Here is a 17,865-nt window from a genome sequence, read left to right on the forward strand (position 1 = left end):
GCAGAACTAACAAGCCAACCACATCAGTTTTTTATCTCACATATAAATATCCTCTCTGCTAGTATACAATGTCCTCCCCAGCTCATAGTCTTTTCACCAAATATGTGTAGACACACCCCATCCTCAATACTGATTTCCAAAAACTTTCTGCCTCAACAGATTTCTTCCCTTGCCTGTCACCTGAACCCTTAGAATTCTTCTATCCTTTGGAGTCTCCAGATTCAGAAACATATGCACTGCTTTTACCAATGGAATCAACATCTTAAATTCACTTATCTTTTTCTGACACCATACCTACGATTAATTAGATCAGGCAGTGTTAACCACAACTCAGGCCCTGTTTCACTCTACAATCAATGTCCTATTTCAAATTCCAATCCTTCAAATCCTTCCCCCACCAGTATTTGCTCACTGCCCCCAAAACAGTGACTTCAAATAAACACAAACATCAACTATGTAAATGGATGTGCCATTAATAAAACAGATCTATTTGAAATTTTGATAGCAAATTCCAAACCAGACTTGTACCCGATTTCTTTCAGGAACACAGTTACAACCTCGCTATTCCCTTTTACAGACAACTATGACAATACCTAGACAGATGACAGCATAGGCAACTGCATCTGAGATGGTGTTCACTTCTTGTCAAAAAAAAATGATTCTCTGGAAGAACCCCCAAACAGGATGCCATGTTATTTGTCCAGGTAGGAGATATTAAGTTATCAATATGCTCTAGTTACTTATCATTCCTGCATCTTAGCTATCATTCAACTAGATCCTCTAATAACCATCTAGAAGAAATTTAATTTTACTTGGCCAGGCCACTTTACATGCAGGTCACCACCTCCCTCACAAATTTACTTAGCCCGTTTCATTTCTTGGCTTAAAAAAAAATACCCTCCTCGGTCACTTCAATCACAAACATACTAACATCTCATTTCTAGACTTTTTTTAACCAAATGAGTATTCCAACCATTCTACATATCCCACTCCATTAAGAAACCATTGCCCCTTTACTTTTAAAGGCCTAAAAAACATCCTTTCTAATTTCCTCCTGGATTATACATCCCATTTAAAGAAAACAATGAATACTCTGTGCTATCTAGCCTAAGATGGTCTCCTCTGTATTATCATATTAGCATTAGTAGAGACAATGCTGTCCTCTTTCTATAACCTCACCCTACCAATCCAAAAGTACATCTAACTTTTAAACCACACCACTTTGGAGGAGCATAATATCCTTGGCTAACTCAAGAGATCACACGCTTATCATCACAGATAAATATCACTCTAACTTCCAGTAGCTTACATAAGATGCTAGAATTGCAGTCAAAGTAGCAAACAAAACTATTATGTTGCAATTCTAAGCCTTACTGGTCTGAGGTAACCCTGGATAACACAGAAAGCTACACTTGAAAACTCACTCCAACAAACACCTTTGATGAAACACATTGCAAACCTTCCTGGGGACTGCATCACTGCTCTTCATCACCAGCTGTGTTCCCCTATGTTTTTCTTATCCCAACTTTAACCCTGCAGATCTCTACTCTTTTTCTTTAAAAATTTTTCTTCAATTACACTTCTATGTCAGCAGTACATGCACGCCTAGGCAATGTAAAACTCTGGGCCTAATGCAGGTAACTTGTTTTATAGTAAATTTCTAAAAAAAAAATGCATCCTCTTATACTGTTAAACTTCTCATGCATACCTTCAATCTTTTGCTCTGGTCAAGAATTCTTTACAAGTCTGCGGTTCTGGCATCACTGTTTATTCTACATCATCTTAGTAAACACAAGAATCAAATCTTCAACTGGACAAAATAAACTGTTTGAAATTTCAGCCATAAAAACTGAAAAAAAAATTGCAACAGGGAAACAACCCCCTCCATGGCTGCACACCTGCACAGAAAAATTAAAAGTCTGAAAATCACTGCAATAATGTTAACAGAAACAACACTGGCAGTGATGTCCTGTCAGTCCAGAAAAATATCAAGGAACTGTACTTGAGTTTGAAACATCATCCCGTTTACAGCCAGCCAGCAGTAAGGAAGCCATCACTGTTCTTTCTCTCTAAAAATAAGCAACCACTCCACCCCAGAACAATTCTGGCCTATAGCAATATTATATTGACTAGTCAAAATCCTGGCAGAACAGTACACAAACAAGTACTCAACTTTATAAAAAGACACAGAACATCTATGGCGTGCATATCATGGTTTTAGACCTGGATTTAATAACTGTACTGCTTCAGCGACAATAAATTCCTCACAAAAAAACACTTCCTCACCCATGAATTCTTTGCAGACCTCAACAGTCTTCAGACTAGTTAATCGATATATTTAATTCCTGCCTCTCCCAATTGAGTGTTCAACCACCCTAAAATAAAATTCACCATCTTTGCAACAAGCGCGTGCCTTTTAAGAGACTTAAGAACTTGGAAAAATCCAACCTGCAAAATGATTTCAATAACTGACTTTGTCAGCTCCTCCAAAACCAGCTCTATGTTATGTTGTACAGAAAATGCCATCTCTCCTCAGCAACACCCCTCATAACTTCTGACTAGATCTCTCTCTCACTCTTACATTCACACCAAGACAGCAACTGTTCTGAAGGTGTTAGACCTACTGAAATATTCACAGGTTACCAGATTACTAACCCACAACACATTTCTGTTCATTTTTGGCAACTTATCAGTCTGGCAGACAACATCCATCACCACTATTTACTACTTGTAATGACCAATACACTGTTAATAAATGAAAGGGATACACTTTTTGTTACTACTACTACTTACAAACTACACATCGAGACTTTTGACCTCTTCTTTCCAATACACTTTTCCTCATATAATCCCCACTACCCCTTCAGAGCCTAAATGATACATATCAACACACAAAAAGAGACTGGTTGGGTGCTTATAGGATTTATTTAATGGACCAGGGTCCAGCTCTTTCTCTCAAAAAATATGCCAGCATACAAATGGTGGTGTTAACATATGGATGCATGCTCAGAATTACAGTACTGTCCTAAGCAGCATTTGTTTCATTATGTTAGCAGGGATAAACAACAAGGATGTCGATTCATACTGCAGTGTCACCGTTATACACTGTACTCAGATGTCTCGAAGGGTGTTCATATGACTCCTGATATTATAGACTGAAAGATATGTCACTGCTGCATAAGTGGTCAGTAAAGGAGAAACTGAATATGACATACAGCAGTACGGACAGAAGTTGGATCTTGATAGGATTTGTGGTCAGCAAAGTTAGTGTGTGGTTAAGTATAAAGGGAAGACAAGCCAATGCAGTTTTCAAACCAATGACAATGGACAGCAAAGACCAGGAAAGTAAAAAATTGTCAAAAGAAAGTCTGCTGTCCTATATCTGTCATAAATATTAGAACAAACACCTTAAAAGTAATGTTGCTATTATGTAGAGAGTTAATTTCATTAATTGTGTACTCCTGAAAAATAAAGAAGCAGTGGTTATACCGACACATATCTTAAAACAAATGTATCTCCATATCTCCTATAAGCTGCAATGAAATTTCAATGATGTTGATCCTTCTACAATTAAGATGTTCAACCCTTTGAAATACCAAAATTGTTCAAGCTTGAAAGAACTTTTATAATACTGCATGGCGAACTACAAGATATTTTTAATTATCTTTATGAGAACGCATCCTAAAACTTGTGGGAAGTCAGGAAACTGACTGGATTACTTAACAAAATAGTAATGGTACAGGGGATTTTTGGAGAACTGCTTTGGATTTTCTTGCCCAGAAGGATTTGCTGCTTCCTGATGAAGAAAAACATTTCTAAAGCAATGCACAGTGTTAAATGTTAGTCTCCACAGGCATTTCAAAATGTTGTACTGTGCTTTATATTACAGCCCCACTCCAATAATACTGTTCTAAGAAATTGTATCTGTGTTTTTTAATATGTGTTACCTCTTCATTGCTATAAAGAGAAGTGCAAAAATGTCATAGCTCCACTTAAGAATGCCTACATGAAACAGCTGGTATCAGAATACTACAGTTCCGATAGTTTAGATTTTCTACTACAGAACAGAACTATTTTAACAATGTCTGTTCCTTCCCACAAAAGGGCAAAGCAGACTGTCACTAGTCAAAAAAGTACCACAATGCCAAATGATGCTTTCCAGAATTATTTAAAAATGCTGTACACTACGTCTTTGTAGGTACAAAGTGCAAAGCAAAATGTCACTTCCACCTGGACATCCATGTCATGGCATTAATCAAAGAAATACAATTAGATTACTCCATTACAGCTTATTATCTCAGAACAGCACTATGCTGACAGCTCCAGTCAGAAAAATACTAAAATGTGTAATGCTGCTTTCTGGAATTATTTTAAAAATACTCAGAGTTACTTCTACTGTAAAGAACAACACAGAATGTGCAGTTCCACTTTGGGAACTCCACTCCAAATCACTCAAATCAGAACAGGGCTTGCACAGTGATGATTTGTTGCTAAGAATCTGTAACCCGTCTTTGTTTTTTACTTAAACAATATGGTATTAAATGTTGCTCTCTGCAGACATTATTAATACTTAGTCTGCTTTGAGACGCTCCAACATCTCAACCAATCCATATATCCATTTTCTGACTTCTGCACATGGGGTTGGGGTGTCACAGTGACCATCATCTAGAGCCAATACTCACATCACTGGGTGGTTAGCCCTGCTGATACACATATAAAATACACATATTTGTCATCATCTTCTGTGGGGACTCTCTGTTAATTTCATTTTCATAATCCTGTCCCCTCCCATCCTAAAGGCTTGTTGTAAATACTTTAAGGCATTTAGCTTTATCAACCTTGTTAAAGTTACCAGAAATATCACAGTTATAAAGAATGATTAAAACCTTGTTACATAATAAACAATTTAAATGAAAATCCTCTGGATCTGTTTTTACCATTCTAGCTTTGTTAATACTTGGCTACAGATTACAGCAGCTCAGTAAAAAAAATAGTGGAAATAAATAATAACAATCTAGCAAGTGGAATCTATCAAAAAGCAAATAGATGAAATGACTGCAAACATAAACTGCAGCTGTTAGATTATTGTTACAAAGTGGCAAGAAAAAAATTGAACTTTCCATGAGACAGTGCAACATTTATATAGTGATAGCATGTGATTGATAGACATTCTTCTTCCACTTCTTTCGGCTTTTTCCTGGTTAGGGTTCACGAGTAAAAATCCCATTTCATGTACTGCCTTAACAGTACTCGTCCAAATAACAAAATAATAACAACCCACTATTAGTGACGTAGGTGTAAGTAAAACGATATGACTTCTACTTCTTCCTAAATATGTCAGTTAAACAAATGAGGAAGTGTACCACCTTAAATTGTAGCACATTTTCTCTCCAAACACTGGCTTGCTACCCTGACACCATGCATTCTCAACAGCAACACAGCTACTCGTAAACCCTTTCAAAGTAGAAGATGCTGTAGTTCATGACTCAAACTAATGATAGGCTTAATTAAACTAAACAAAAGGAAAAAAAAATCAATACTCTGTATTTATTCTGGAAACTGTTGTACAGAAATGCAGAATAACAAAATCTTACCAATAGAAAAAGAAACCAGGCAGTGGGAGAAGGTCGAGTAAGTAGAGATCATATCAGAAGCCATCAGAGGATGCAGATAAAAGCTGAAAGGTAGAAAAAAATAACAACAGTCAGAAATGGAAAAATGCTTATCACAGATCTCAAACGACTAATTATCAATATTAATCACAAACAAAGTGCAGATGGAGTAAAGCACTGGTGGGAGAGGAGTGCAACTTATTTATTTATTATTTCATAACTAGGTAGATGGGCTGGTCTATTGACCTTTTTCCATCTCTTAACATATAAAAACTTAATGGGTGAGTGATATACCATACGGTGAGGTCTGTGACTTTGGGCTAATGGTAGCATTCTTAGCTGACTAGACAATGTCAGAAGGTGGCTTCATGGCTACCTACATATGAAAGATAACAATAACACCCAGCACAACATTGGTCAATGAAAGACTGTATAGCACATGACTCCAGTTATGCTTACTCCCAAAATAAGTTCACAGTATTTTAAAATGGGTAAGCAAGTACACACTGAAAGTGTCAGGGTTCATATTTAACACCTCATGATATAGGAAACCATATATATTTCACTTTAAGAATAAGGCTGACTCTGCTCCTTTAACTAAGCTCTTCCACATAGTATAATGTAACATAAAAAGTACCAGCTTCCTAACAAGACAACATACTAAACCACTGCCATGCAAACAGGCAAACAAAAGTTAACAATTTCATACTTCTACTGTGCAACATTAAGTGTTCTGTTTTTTGTTTTTTTCTTCAGAAAGGAACAGGAAAGCATTACACTTTACATGCACAAACAACACAAGGATACCACATTCTCAAGTAGTACACTAAAATGCAGTTTAAAAATTAATGACCCTCCCTGCTACTGTGCTGTAAACACTACAGTACTAATTAAGCCTGCATAATACATCTACTAATATAACCATTAGTGTTAACGCTGCACTGTACAACAAATTACTTACCTCAGACCTACAATGTTACACACCGCAACTGTCAGCAAGCTGCACTGTATAACAAATTACTTACCTCAGACCTACAATGTTACACACTGCAACTGTCAGCAAGCTGCACTGTATAACAAATTACTTACCTCAGACCTAGAATGTCACACACTGCAACTGTCAGCAAGCTGCACTGTATAACAAATTACTTACCTCAGACCTAGAATGTCACACACTGCAACTGTCAACAAGCTGCACTGTATAACAAATTACTTACCTCAGACCTAGAATGTTACACACTGCAACTGTCAGCAAGCTATTAAGTGCCACATTATTCCCAGATTACCCATAAAATTGTCAACTGTGTGTTTACTACATCTTAAATGTTACCAAAACTGAAAACGAGAACAACTAGAAAAATAAATCTACTAAGAAAAGTAATGCTGTACAAGAAAAAAAGTGAAAGCATCCTTTCATTTGCCAAGGGTTGACTTGGCCCTCTTAAGTGTCATTATAGTCAAGATGATAACTGTCATTAAAAAATAAGAAAAAATAATTTAAAAAAAAGAGATGATAACGGACATCAGCTTCAGCTAGGAGGATAGTAAAAGGCACATGCAAAATAACAGTTACAATTTCAATGGTCCCGTAAAACAAGCCATTCAAAGCACAGAGTGATGGCTTACACAAGGACACAATGCTAAGCATCTTTCCAGAATGATGTATGTATCTCTTTACATCTTAAGATGTGTCAGCAAAACAAAAGAAGGCAGGAAGGAAAAGACTCTCCTCTCATACGCATGCAGATAATCTCTACTTCAGACATGCAGATCTTCTGCCATCTATTGCAATGTCATCACATCTTCCTCAAAGCCATGAAAAATGTAAAATCAAAAGGAATACTGTTCACCAACTTTGCTGACTGCAAGCCACTACAGTATAACAAATATAGACTTTGTAATGTTATCGGACCATGTGGAACACTGATGTCACCGTGTGATTTACAGGGTTCTTGAAAGCTAAAGCAGATGGCAAAAACTTACCCAGAAGAAACAATGTGGTCTTATCACATGATTACCGCTCCGTAATGCCAAACCAATGTCACGGTGCCTGACAAACAAAGCTCCAGTGACAGTGGACATGAACAGCAGACAGGATGTACAACATTACACACAAAAATCAATTCACATCTCAGTGATGGGGATGGGTAAGCTAATGGGTGGGGAAACACACTGAGTATTAGAATAATAACCTCCACCCCCACTTATTGTTACAATTTGGCACAAATGCCTGTGCTGGATTAGAGGATTAAGGTCATGTCAATTGGTAGGGATTGCTGGAAATTGCCTTTTCTACAAACCTGAAGAGTGAATGAAGTGTAAGTTGCATGACATAACCCAAGGACTTCAGGTAAATGACAAACAGTACAAAGGCTTACAAATGGCCTCCGAAAGATATGCGTGAAATGGGCGTGCCTTCGCTGAAGGTTGGGCGTTGGGCTGGCAACTCGGCACCATAAAAAAAAAATCTACTGCCAATCATTAGCGGACCGGAGTTCCACTGTGGCGACCCCTAACTGGGAAAAGCCGAAGACAAACAACAAAGGCTTACTATGCCATGATGAGACTGAGAAAGCCTCACAGGGAAGAGACTGGCTAAAGGTAAATAAAATGGTAAGAAAATAAGGGAGCATGAAGTCCAACAGACAGAGTGATTTCATGTAGAATACAGAAAAAGATAAAAACAGTCTGATGGAAGATAAAGCAAGTACTACATTTCTTATTTGAGCCTGATGTGTGTATAAAATTAAATTTACTTTAACTTTTTGAGGCAGATAACTTTGAACAGAATAAAAAGCTTTGTACTGACTGCCAGAGAATAATCAGGAAGCAAGAAGTTCAACAAACAAAAGAGCCACAGGAAGAACATACAGCAATAAAGAAAAAATTCTGAAGGAAGCCAAAACAAGTGCTAAATTCCTTCATCTGTCTACATTGCCCCTTTAAAATGAAATTTTCCCAGATTTTTTCTGTCAGATAAATCCCAATATAATATATAGTTTGGTGGTAAATTCACATTCTGAAAAGGTCAATAAAATAATAATTCATCAATACTTGAAAAACTAACAGCTCAGGTAGCACAGAACAAACATATGCTTAACATAGGATGCAAACATTAAAATTTCACCATTTTTTAAAGACAGCTTAATTCAAAAATGGGATGGAGCTGTGAAATGGTCATTTTGCAAAAAATAATGGCTCTAATTTCAGCATAGAGTTTAATAAGCTACAAGCACAGCAGTAGCCTTACTACTTATTACTAAAGAAATGTTAAGTTCAGAAACTAGTCTAAGATGTGTCTGAGTAGAAAGACTTGCAGTCGAGATGTAAAATAATCTCTCGCTGCACAACACAGCACTTTTTTCTATAGGAGAAAAGGTTACTTTCTTGATACAATACTGCTATAAAGCTGATCAAAGATGGCAATGGTGCTGCTCCAGCTCCAGTGTCATAGAGGAATAAAGCCATAACTATATCCCAGACAACCTGAGTTTGATTAGAGGCTTGAGCACTTGCCGAAACTGGCAGCAAGGATGAGTGTGCTCATTCTGGGGGGGGGGGGGGGGGGGGGCTGAGTCGGTCATGGATTTTATCAGATTTTTGGAGGAAGGAGGAGGGCCCACAACCTGGGGACGGACATGAGGTGCACCAAGTCAGCTAGAGGAAATAGCTTTCACTGACCAAGTGTACAGCAGTATGCATTCATGTAGGGGAAGGTGCTGTGGCCCCAGATATGATGCGAGTCCCCCCAATCACTTAGGGGAAGGACTAGACTAATAACTAAATATCTTTGTTGATGGGATCCTACAAAGGAAGCAAGTAACCCTCACTGCTACTTAAATGATGGCTCTTGCCCTACTGGACATTGTTTTTTTTATTTTAGTTTTATTTATTTGTCATTTGTTTACTTGGGAGTTCTGACTGGGCAAAAAATTGCCCCTTTTCAGTGGAGAACCAGGGAGAAAAGCTCCACATACGATCAACACAAATATTACAAAAAATACAGTGTTCAATTCGGGTCTATATTACATTATCGAATACGCATGTATTCAAGAATGTAATAATCGACCCCTAATTGTCGAAACCGTCAAACAAGCTCCACATACAATCAACACAAATATTACACAAAATACAGTGCTCAATACAGGTCTATATTACATTATCGAATACGCATGTATTCAAGAATGTAATAAACGACCCCTAATTGTCGAAACAGTCAAACAACACAAAAAGTACAAAAACCTACCAAAACAAACCATTTAAATGCTGTAAGCAGGGGGGGCAACCCCCCCTGCACCCCCCACACCCCTGCTACTTAAATATACCAACTCCGAGATCGCCATACAGTGCAGACAATGGAAAACTTCCATTTCTGCACTGTACGGAGATCTCCATTGAAAAGTTCGACGTTTGACGTTTTCGACAATTAGGGGTCGACTATTATGTTTTCGAATACATGAGTATTCAATAACGTAATATAGACCCATTCAATACAACAAACTGTGACCAATACAATCTTTACAGTAGTTCAAGGTACAGTACAAAGAGGCATGTTTGTTTTTACAAAGATGAATTACAAGGAACAACACAATAGAGACATCTGTTAATTTTCACAGAGATAAATTAGCCAGGCATATATTAAGAGTGTATAATGATTAAGTTAATTAAGGACAAGTGATCACAATTTAAGTAAAAAGATTCTAAACAAAGTAAAGAACAGAGGAAAAACAAAAGAGAAGATACAGAGTTAAAGTGTTGCAGATGCAGGTTGCATCGCAGTCATTGTGTAGTGTGTAGAGGACATAGAAGTGGATACAGAAGAGAAGGCAGGAAAAAGGTAAGAATATTAGAGAAACTTGCAATTTTTATAGCTCTGGATGTGGTTAAAAAAATGTATAGGTGGACATAGGAAAATGATAAGGAGAGTTAGGAAGAGTGGCTGTAAAGAACAAGGGAGGTGTTTATGAGAGAAGCCACAAACTCTGTTCAGCCTGGTGATGAGCAGGAGCATAACCGGCTGTCTTTTAGTTGTGTCTTAAGTAGGTTTTTGAACTGATTATGGCTACCTGTGTTCAGTATATTCTGAGGTATAGAATTCCATACTTTAGAGATGTGGCTTGAGTAAAGAGAATCGCCAAAGCTGTTGTTGGATTTTGTAACTTTAAGCAGTAATTTGTCAGAGGATCTTAGGGGTCTGTTATTGGTTTGGTTTGTACTAGGTTACTGGCAGGTGCCCATCATTACAGAATGAATGAATGGGCTTAAGTCCAAATGGGAAGGGCTCACTGGTCAGTTGGCAGGGGGGCAAAAAGTATATATAAATTAAAAAAAAATAAGATGGATAATATCATGGCTGATATGGATGCTAGCCTGGATATTTGTAAATTATATATGTATATAATGCAATTACAATGAAACTGAATATTTCAGTCATTTACACTTTGCCAGGACCCACCCACAGAAAGAACCTCCTCTCTCAAAGACAGCCAGGACATTTAATCCAGAGTGAATTTGTGAATACCCAACCAATTATCCCGGTCCTGTTTGGAGGATGACAATGTATCACAGTCCTTAATTTGCAGAAAGAGTCTATTCCAGAGGTGTGGAATGTGATGTATAAATAAACCAATCACTCCAACTTGTTTCATCTACCTGCTTGTGAAGATTTAGATATCTTGTTTTACTATTTATAGGACTATTCGATTTATGAAGGTATGAAAGATCCAGGACCACTGGATCCCCAATGGCTCAGAATGCGAGGCACAGATCTCCCCTTAAGAGTTTAAAAGACACTGAATATAGTCTTTTCTGGTACAGAGTTTTTAAGCCAGTGATCTTCTTAGTCAGGAATCTCTGGATCTTTCTAGTTGTTTGGCACGCCTAGTGTGGTACATCCCAAAAGAGGCACTGTGTTCAGTAAATGACCTAATCAACGCTAAACACAATTGGCCAATGATTTCTTTGTATCTGGAAAATAACTGCTTGGCAATTAATTGTTCTAAGTAAAACTTCCTGACAACTGTCATTACATGGTGATCAATGGAGAGGGCATTATCAACCCAAATACCAAGGTCTTTACAACTTTCTGATTTTGGAGTAGGGCATTATCTACATTGCATAATATGGGAATAGTTTACCAAATTTACAACATTACACTTTTTGGTGCTTAATTCAAGACTATTCTTGGCACACCAGGTACTTACAAGTGTAAGTTCTTGTTACAGTGCTTTGGTGTCAGGCAGTGAATTAACAAAGACTTCCAATTTACAATTGTCTGCAAACTTGGTTAGCCATAGATCCTGGTTTGTTTTTTGGAGGTTGGAAAAACAAATACCAAACAAAAGGGGGTGTCAGCATGGAGCCCTATGGGACACTACTGGTCATCTTCATACTTTGATGAGGCACCTGCCACCATTACCATACTAGTTCTGTCCTTTAGCCAGTTTGCTATCCATCTAAACACATAGTAAGCTTCATGCATTACAAATAGACCCCTAAGTATGATACCATGGGGTATACAGTCAAATGCCTTGACCAGGTCAGGCCATAACATGTGTATAGCATCACCACTATCAACAGTTTGTATAACACTTTCAAATAAGTTAAACAGATTCATTATATAGGATATACCTTTGACAAAAACAAAGTGCTGCAGGTTTAACCAGATGAGAGTTTTAACCCCAACTGTAATATGATCCACATATTTGCATACAAGAATTGTCAGGCTGATGGGCCTGTAATTCCTGGGCTTAGTGGTGGAGCCACCTTATGGAATGGCATCACTATTGCTGTGCGCCAGTCTACAGGGACAAAGCCAGTGGCTAAAGCCAGGTTAAATAATTGAAGGAGTGGCTGCATCAGGGCTTCCTTGCTGTTGTTTATTAAATACTAAGTATATTATCAGGTCACATGAAGAAATACTTTGTCTTTTTGAGCAACTTCAGTACGTGATCGCTGGTGATGATGAGGAGTCCAAGAGTCTCACAGATAAGTGGGGTTTGGACAGTCATTTCTGAGGTAAAGTTGACGCTGCATTTGTTAACTAGTATGTTGGCAACGTCTACTGGGTCAGTGTATGTAGTGCACTCTTAAATATGTTCTGAGCAATTTTTGGTGTTATTTCTTAGTTTCCCAGTGTAACTAAAAGAAAGATTTGTAGTTGTCTTTACCATTAGATGCTAACCTAAGTTCCTGGGCTGCCCTAATAGTTTTTTAGTAGGCTTTAGTTAATTTTCCAATGTTATCCTTGCTTTAAGTGCCCTTAAATTTATTGTACACTTTGAGGATTTGTTTTTCTTTTATTGTACAGTTTATTTATGTTGGTGGACCACCAAAGTGGTTTGTTTTTAAACTTCCAATTATGTTTAGATCTAATAGGTACTGTTCATTCTATACATTTATCTAAGTGGACATAGAATGCTTTTAGTAGCTGCCTGCTGTGCAATGTCTGGTGTTATGCCAGAAAAAGTGAACCGTAAAACTTCATCATAGAATTTGATGAGATTCGCTCATATGAAAACCTTGAATTCTACGATATTGGTGTCTTCAGGTTTAGAGGTTCTAATGGTGATGGTCACTAGTTTATGATCTGACTTAACTGGGGAAAAAGATACTAGGAGATTACTGCTTGAAGAAGGTATAATTGTTATGTACAGGTCATGAATATTACTGCCTGAAGTGGGTTTGTTAATCTGGTCCTGGGAGCTTTTGTTTATGAAATCTAGCTTTTGTTTATGAAATCTAGGCAGTTTTGAGGAAATCCAACATTTGAGGTATAGGCGTTCCAGATTACTGATGACTAATTACAATCTCCCAATATAATGGAACTTTTATATACAGAAAGTTCTTTAATTACATCTAGGAACCTTACATGACTACCAGGGGAACATAAAGGATTACCTGAAAAAGACTATGAACTGAATGACAGGTCTATTATGTTTAGTGTGATTTGGGGCTCAAGGAGCTCTATTTGTGGGTCACTGGAAGTCTGTCTAAAGGTGGTATGGTCCTCAACAAATATGGAAGACGCTCCACTGTTGCCATTGGGATTGAAAGCATGGTAGATGCAAAACTCAGGTATGAAGGGAGTGCCTACTGAACATTTAAACAAAGTTTCAGTGATTACACAAACACAGGTGTGCAAAAAATGCAAGACAGTCTCAAGGTTAGGCGTTTTTTGTTGAGACTTCTGGCTTTTTTTAAAAAAAAAACAAGAAACATTTTTATTAAATTATAAGTTATGACACAAGAAATCATACATTTATATAAATGAAAGCAAACTGTATTGACATAATCCCATTTGCAACCATTTACATCACAGACCATACTAACACAATTTTAATTGCAAACATTATACATCACTTATAATCTACCCAATCATTGTCAGTCAAACATTACATAGCTCATTCAAATCCTGCCTTCTTTTAAATTTCATCAGAATGTACACCGCTCGGTGAAATCCTACTGCTAATACATTGATTTCTTTGTAACATTTGACAAAAACTTCTGCCTAAAAAAGGGGTAGATTAACTATTCCACGGAAAAGCTACGCAGACTATGATTAATAAATAAACATTGTTAGTTTCCATTACTAATCTGTCATTTCCCAGGAAAGCTTATGTCTTCAGGAAGTCTGTTCTTTAACACCTTTAGTAACAGCATTATCTGTTTATTAGAGTTAACCGTGTTGCCCTGATAATGGAAAAGTACCCCTTTCCCTCTCTAGTTATCTGGCCCCAATACATTGGTTCCTTTGCCATTTTTTTCCAATAAATTCCAGACCCCTCTTGCCTATTGTCTGCATCCTTAATAGCAGTCATCCCTATATTCAGAATCTCCTTTATCCATTCCTGTTTTGGCTTAGTTCTCAGAATACTTTCTGCTACTTTATGAGTATAATATTCTATATAATTATTGTTATTCTCCTTAAAGGTTTACATCTAAATTTCCAGTCTCTCTGTTTCTTGAGCTGCCCCCATTTCATCCCTATCCCTTTCCACTTTCTTTGAATTATAGGCTCCTGATTGTGCTAAGTACAGCAGCATTAACTATGTAGCTCTGAAATACCCCTTCAATTCAGGTAATCCCAATCCGCCATTTTCTACTGGAAATATCAGCTTATCCCACTTGACTCTTGCTATCTTCCCCTCCCAGATAAAATCCTTCTTCTCTTTATTAATTGCTATCTGACCTGTGAATAAGACTAAAGGGACTAAAAATATTTTAACTTCTTGTATCTAATTATCCATATCCATATAAAAGAGCTTTCAATTTCTCAGTTTTTGTATTATTTTTTGTTTAGTCTCTTCCCACATATCCCTAGCTGCCACACCAGAAGCATTTTTAATCCATACTCCGAATACTCCTGCCTGGTTCTTCTGGTCAAGCAGAAATTATCAGAAAGGAACCCACCCACTATAATTTTCACCTCCGATCCCTCATATATCCTTCTAATCAACTTTACAATTCTATCATGGAAAGCAAATGCTTCCATTACCCTGTTCACAAATTCACAGCTTACTCTTGAAATGCTTTCTCTGGATCAAGACCTACCAACAACAATGGTATTTTCTTACATTCTGCATCCCTCTGGATCACTGATGTTCTGTTCACGTGTCAAATGTTTGTCCCCCCCCCTCCACAAAACCACACAGGCCCATATCTATCATTTCTGGCAACACTTTTGCCATTTGTTTAGCCATTATAGATACAAACACTTTATAATCATGGTTAGTATTGAAATGGGCCTGTATGAAGCTGGATCTGATAGATCTTTACCCTCTTTAGGTATTACAGCCACCACCACTTTCTTCCAGGATGTTGGTACTTCTTCTCTTAAAATAGTGTTAAACAAAACCTTCCAGATCTTTATCAGTTTTTTTCCCCTCCTAGCTTCCAAACTTGCACAGGAATTCAGTCTATTCCTGGGGACTTTCCTGAAAATTGGTTATACATCACCATTTTTATCTCAGCTTCTTCTATTCTGTTAGTAATTGAGCCTCATCTACCACTAACCTTGACATATTCAATTCTTCCATAAATATTTCCATTTGTACCTTTTCTGATTTCCATATTTCACTGTTTTATAAAGACTTTCATAGAATTTCTGAAATATTTCTAATACTTCTACAGGATCTCTTGTTAACTTCCTTGATAATAGACTCCATAAGCTTGGTGACAGCCCTTTCTACTTTTTGTTGCTCGTGTTGTTGTGCTAACAGTTTTTGTGCTCCAGAGTTATTATAAAAAAACAGTTGCTTAACAGCAGTCTTTCTAAACTCATGCACATTGTCGAGGTAATCCCTTATTTTCTGTTTAGCATTCTTTGATTACTCCTTTTCTTGTTTTGTGAGATTCCCCCATTTTGCAGTACTTTAACATTTGTCAGTCCCTGTAAATAATTCTTGTTACTTCTTAACTATAGCTTCCTTTCATTTATTTCCACCCTGTTTTTAAACTCCATGTTCATTTTATCTCACTCCCTAGCTACATTTTCAGAAGAAATTTCTATTTTCTCTAATAGCTCCTTGTTTTTACTGCTGTTTTGGCTGCTTTTATGTAAAAAAAAAAAAAATAAAAAAAAAAAAAAGCTCTAAGCTTGTTTCCCACCTTTCCTATAAGTAGTCTACTCCAGATACAGATTTGCTGTATCCAGGACTGTATGTAAGCTTCTGAGGGCCCCCAAGCCTTTCTGTGTTTTAAGGAAGCCTTCTAGCTTATCAGTAGGAGTGGTAAGTACTAGGTAGCCTATCTACCACAGGAGGAGTGGTTTCTGGCCCAGAAATTGTAGGTTATTACAGCAATAACCCACGCCTGGGTGTGGGTAATGCTGGATTTACCCATGGTTGGTGTGGTTTGGTCACGAGGGCGAAGCCCAAGTGGCCAAACAAAGCCAACCTTGGGTAAATCCAGCATTACCCACACCCAGAAGTGGGTTATTGCTATTATACAATGACATTATTTAAGAAAAAAAAAATTACTTTTCTTAAATAATGGCATTGTATAATGCCTCCTTGCTGCCCTTCCACAGCTGTCTGGGTATTCTGCAGCAGTTCTGATGTACTGCGCATGCATATATTTACGCAGTACATCAGAGCTGTGGGCAAAAGTAACGGAGAAAGCAAGATCTCCGTTGCTTTTTACAGCCTGTCTCTCTATGTTAAACTCGTTTAACATAGCGAGACAGCTTTAAAAAAAGCAGCGGAGAATTTCCATTGCTTTTTTTAAAGCTGCCTCGCTAGGTTAAACCCATTTAACATAGCGAGACAGTTTTGAAAAAAGCAACAGAGAAAGCAAGATCTCCGTTGCTTTTTAAAGTGTCTCGCTATGTTAAATGGGTTTAACATAGCGAGAGCTTTAAAAAAAGCAATGGAGATGCTCTGTTGCTTTTTTTAAAAGCTGTCTCACCATGTTAAACTCGTTTAACATGGCGAGACAGGTTGTAACAAGCAACGGAGATCTTGCGTTCTCCTTTGCTGTAAAAAAAAAAAAGAGTTATACTAATGGAAAAAGTCCGGGCAACCGGACCTTTTTCCATTACTATAACTCTGATTTACAATGTGCACGCTGACCAATCAGCATGCACGTTTTGGAATATTAATGGGGGGTCATTGTATAATGGCCATTTGGGCAGCTTTTCCATCCCTTTCAACTTTATGGTTTAAAAGCTTGCGTATGTGCAGGTTTGCACTTGTTTAAGCTCCATGGATCCAGTTTTGGTCATCCTGCAGTCTGCAAGAGCATCAGGAAGGAGAAAGAGATACTCTAAGTGCCATTTTGATTTTTTCCTAATTTCCTGCTTTTTGCACTTGATTTTAGTCATTTTTTTATTTAACTGCATTTATTTCAACTGTATTTGCTTTAATATTGCTACAAACTCAAGAGTGCTAGCTTGCACTGTATTTGAATTGTTTTTACTGCTGTTTTAGCTGCTTTTCTGTAAAAAAAAAAAAAAAAAAAAAAAAAAAAAAACACAAAAAAGTTCTAAGCTGGTTTTCCACCTTTCCTGTAACTAGTCTAGTCCAGATACAGATTTGCTGTATCCAGGATTGTTTGTGAGCTTCTGAGCCCCTCCCCAAGCTTTTCTATATTGAAGGGAAGCCTTCTAGCTTATCAGTGAGCGTGGTAAGCACTAGGTAGCCTATCTACCACAAGAGGAGTGGTTCTTGGCCCAGAAATTGTAGCTATTGGCCGTTAGGGCAGTTTTCCCATCCCTTTCAACTTTATGGTTTAAAAGTCCACGTTTGCATGAGTT

General features: G+C 37.4%; 1 protein-coding gene across 1 annotated transcript in view; it reads right to left on the bottom strand.

Moving 5' to 3' along the window:
- TLCD2 (TLC domain containing 2) overlaps positions 1-17,865 on the bottom strand; it is a 470,930-nt gene that overhangs the window by 435,225 nt on the left and 17,840 nt on the right. Inside the window, exon 2 of the mRNA XM_044054357.1 lies at positions 5,595-5,677. Within this exon, the coding sequence (XP_043910292.1) occupies positions 5,595-5,677 (83 nt within the window). The remainder of the gene's footprint in view (positions 1-5,594; positions 5,678-17,865) is intronic.

The sequence above is a fragment of the Protopterus annectens genome, chromosome 13.part0, assembly GCF_019279795.1.
Source record: "Protopterus annectens isolate FY-2018-M chromosome 13.part0, PAN1.0, whole genome shotgun sequence".
Classification (NCBI taxonomy): Eukaryota; Metazoa; Chordata; order Ceratodontiformes; family Protopteridae; genus Protopterus; species Protopterus annectens.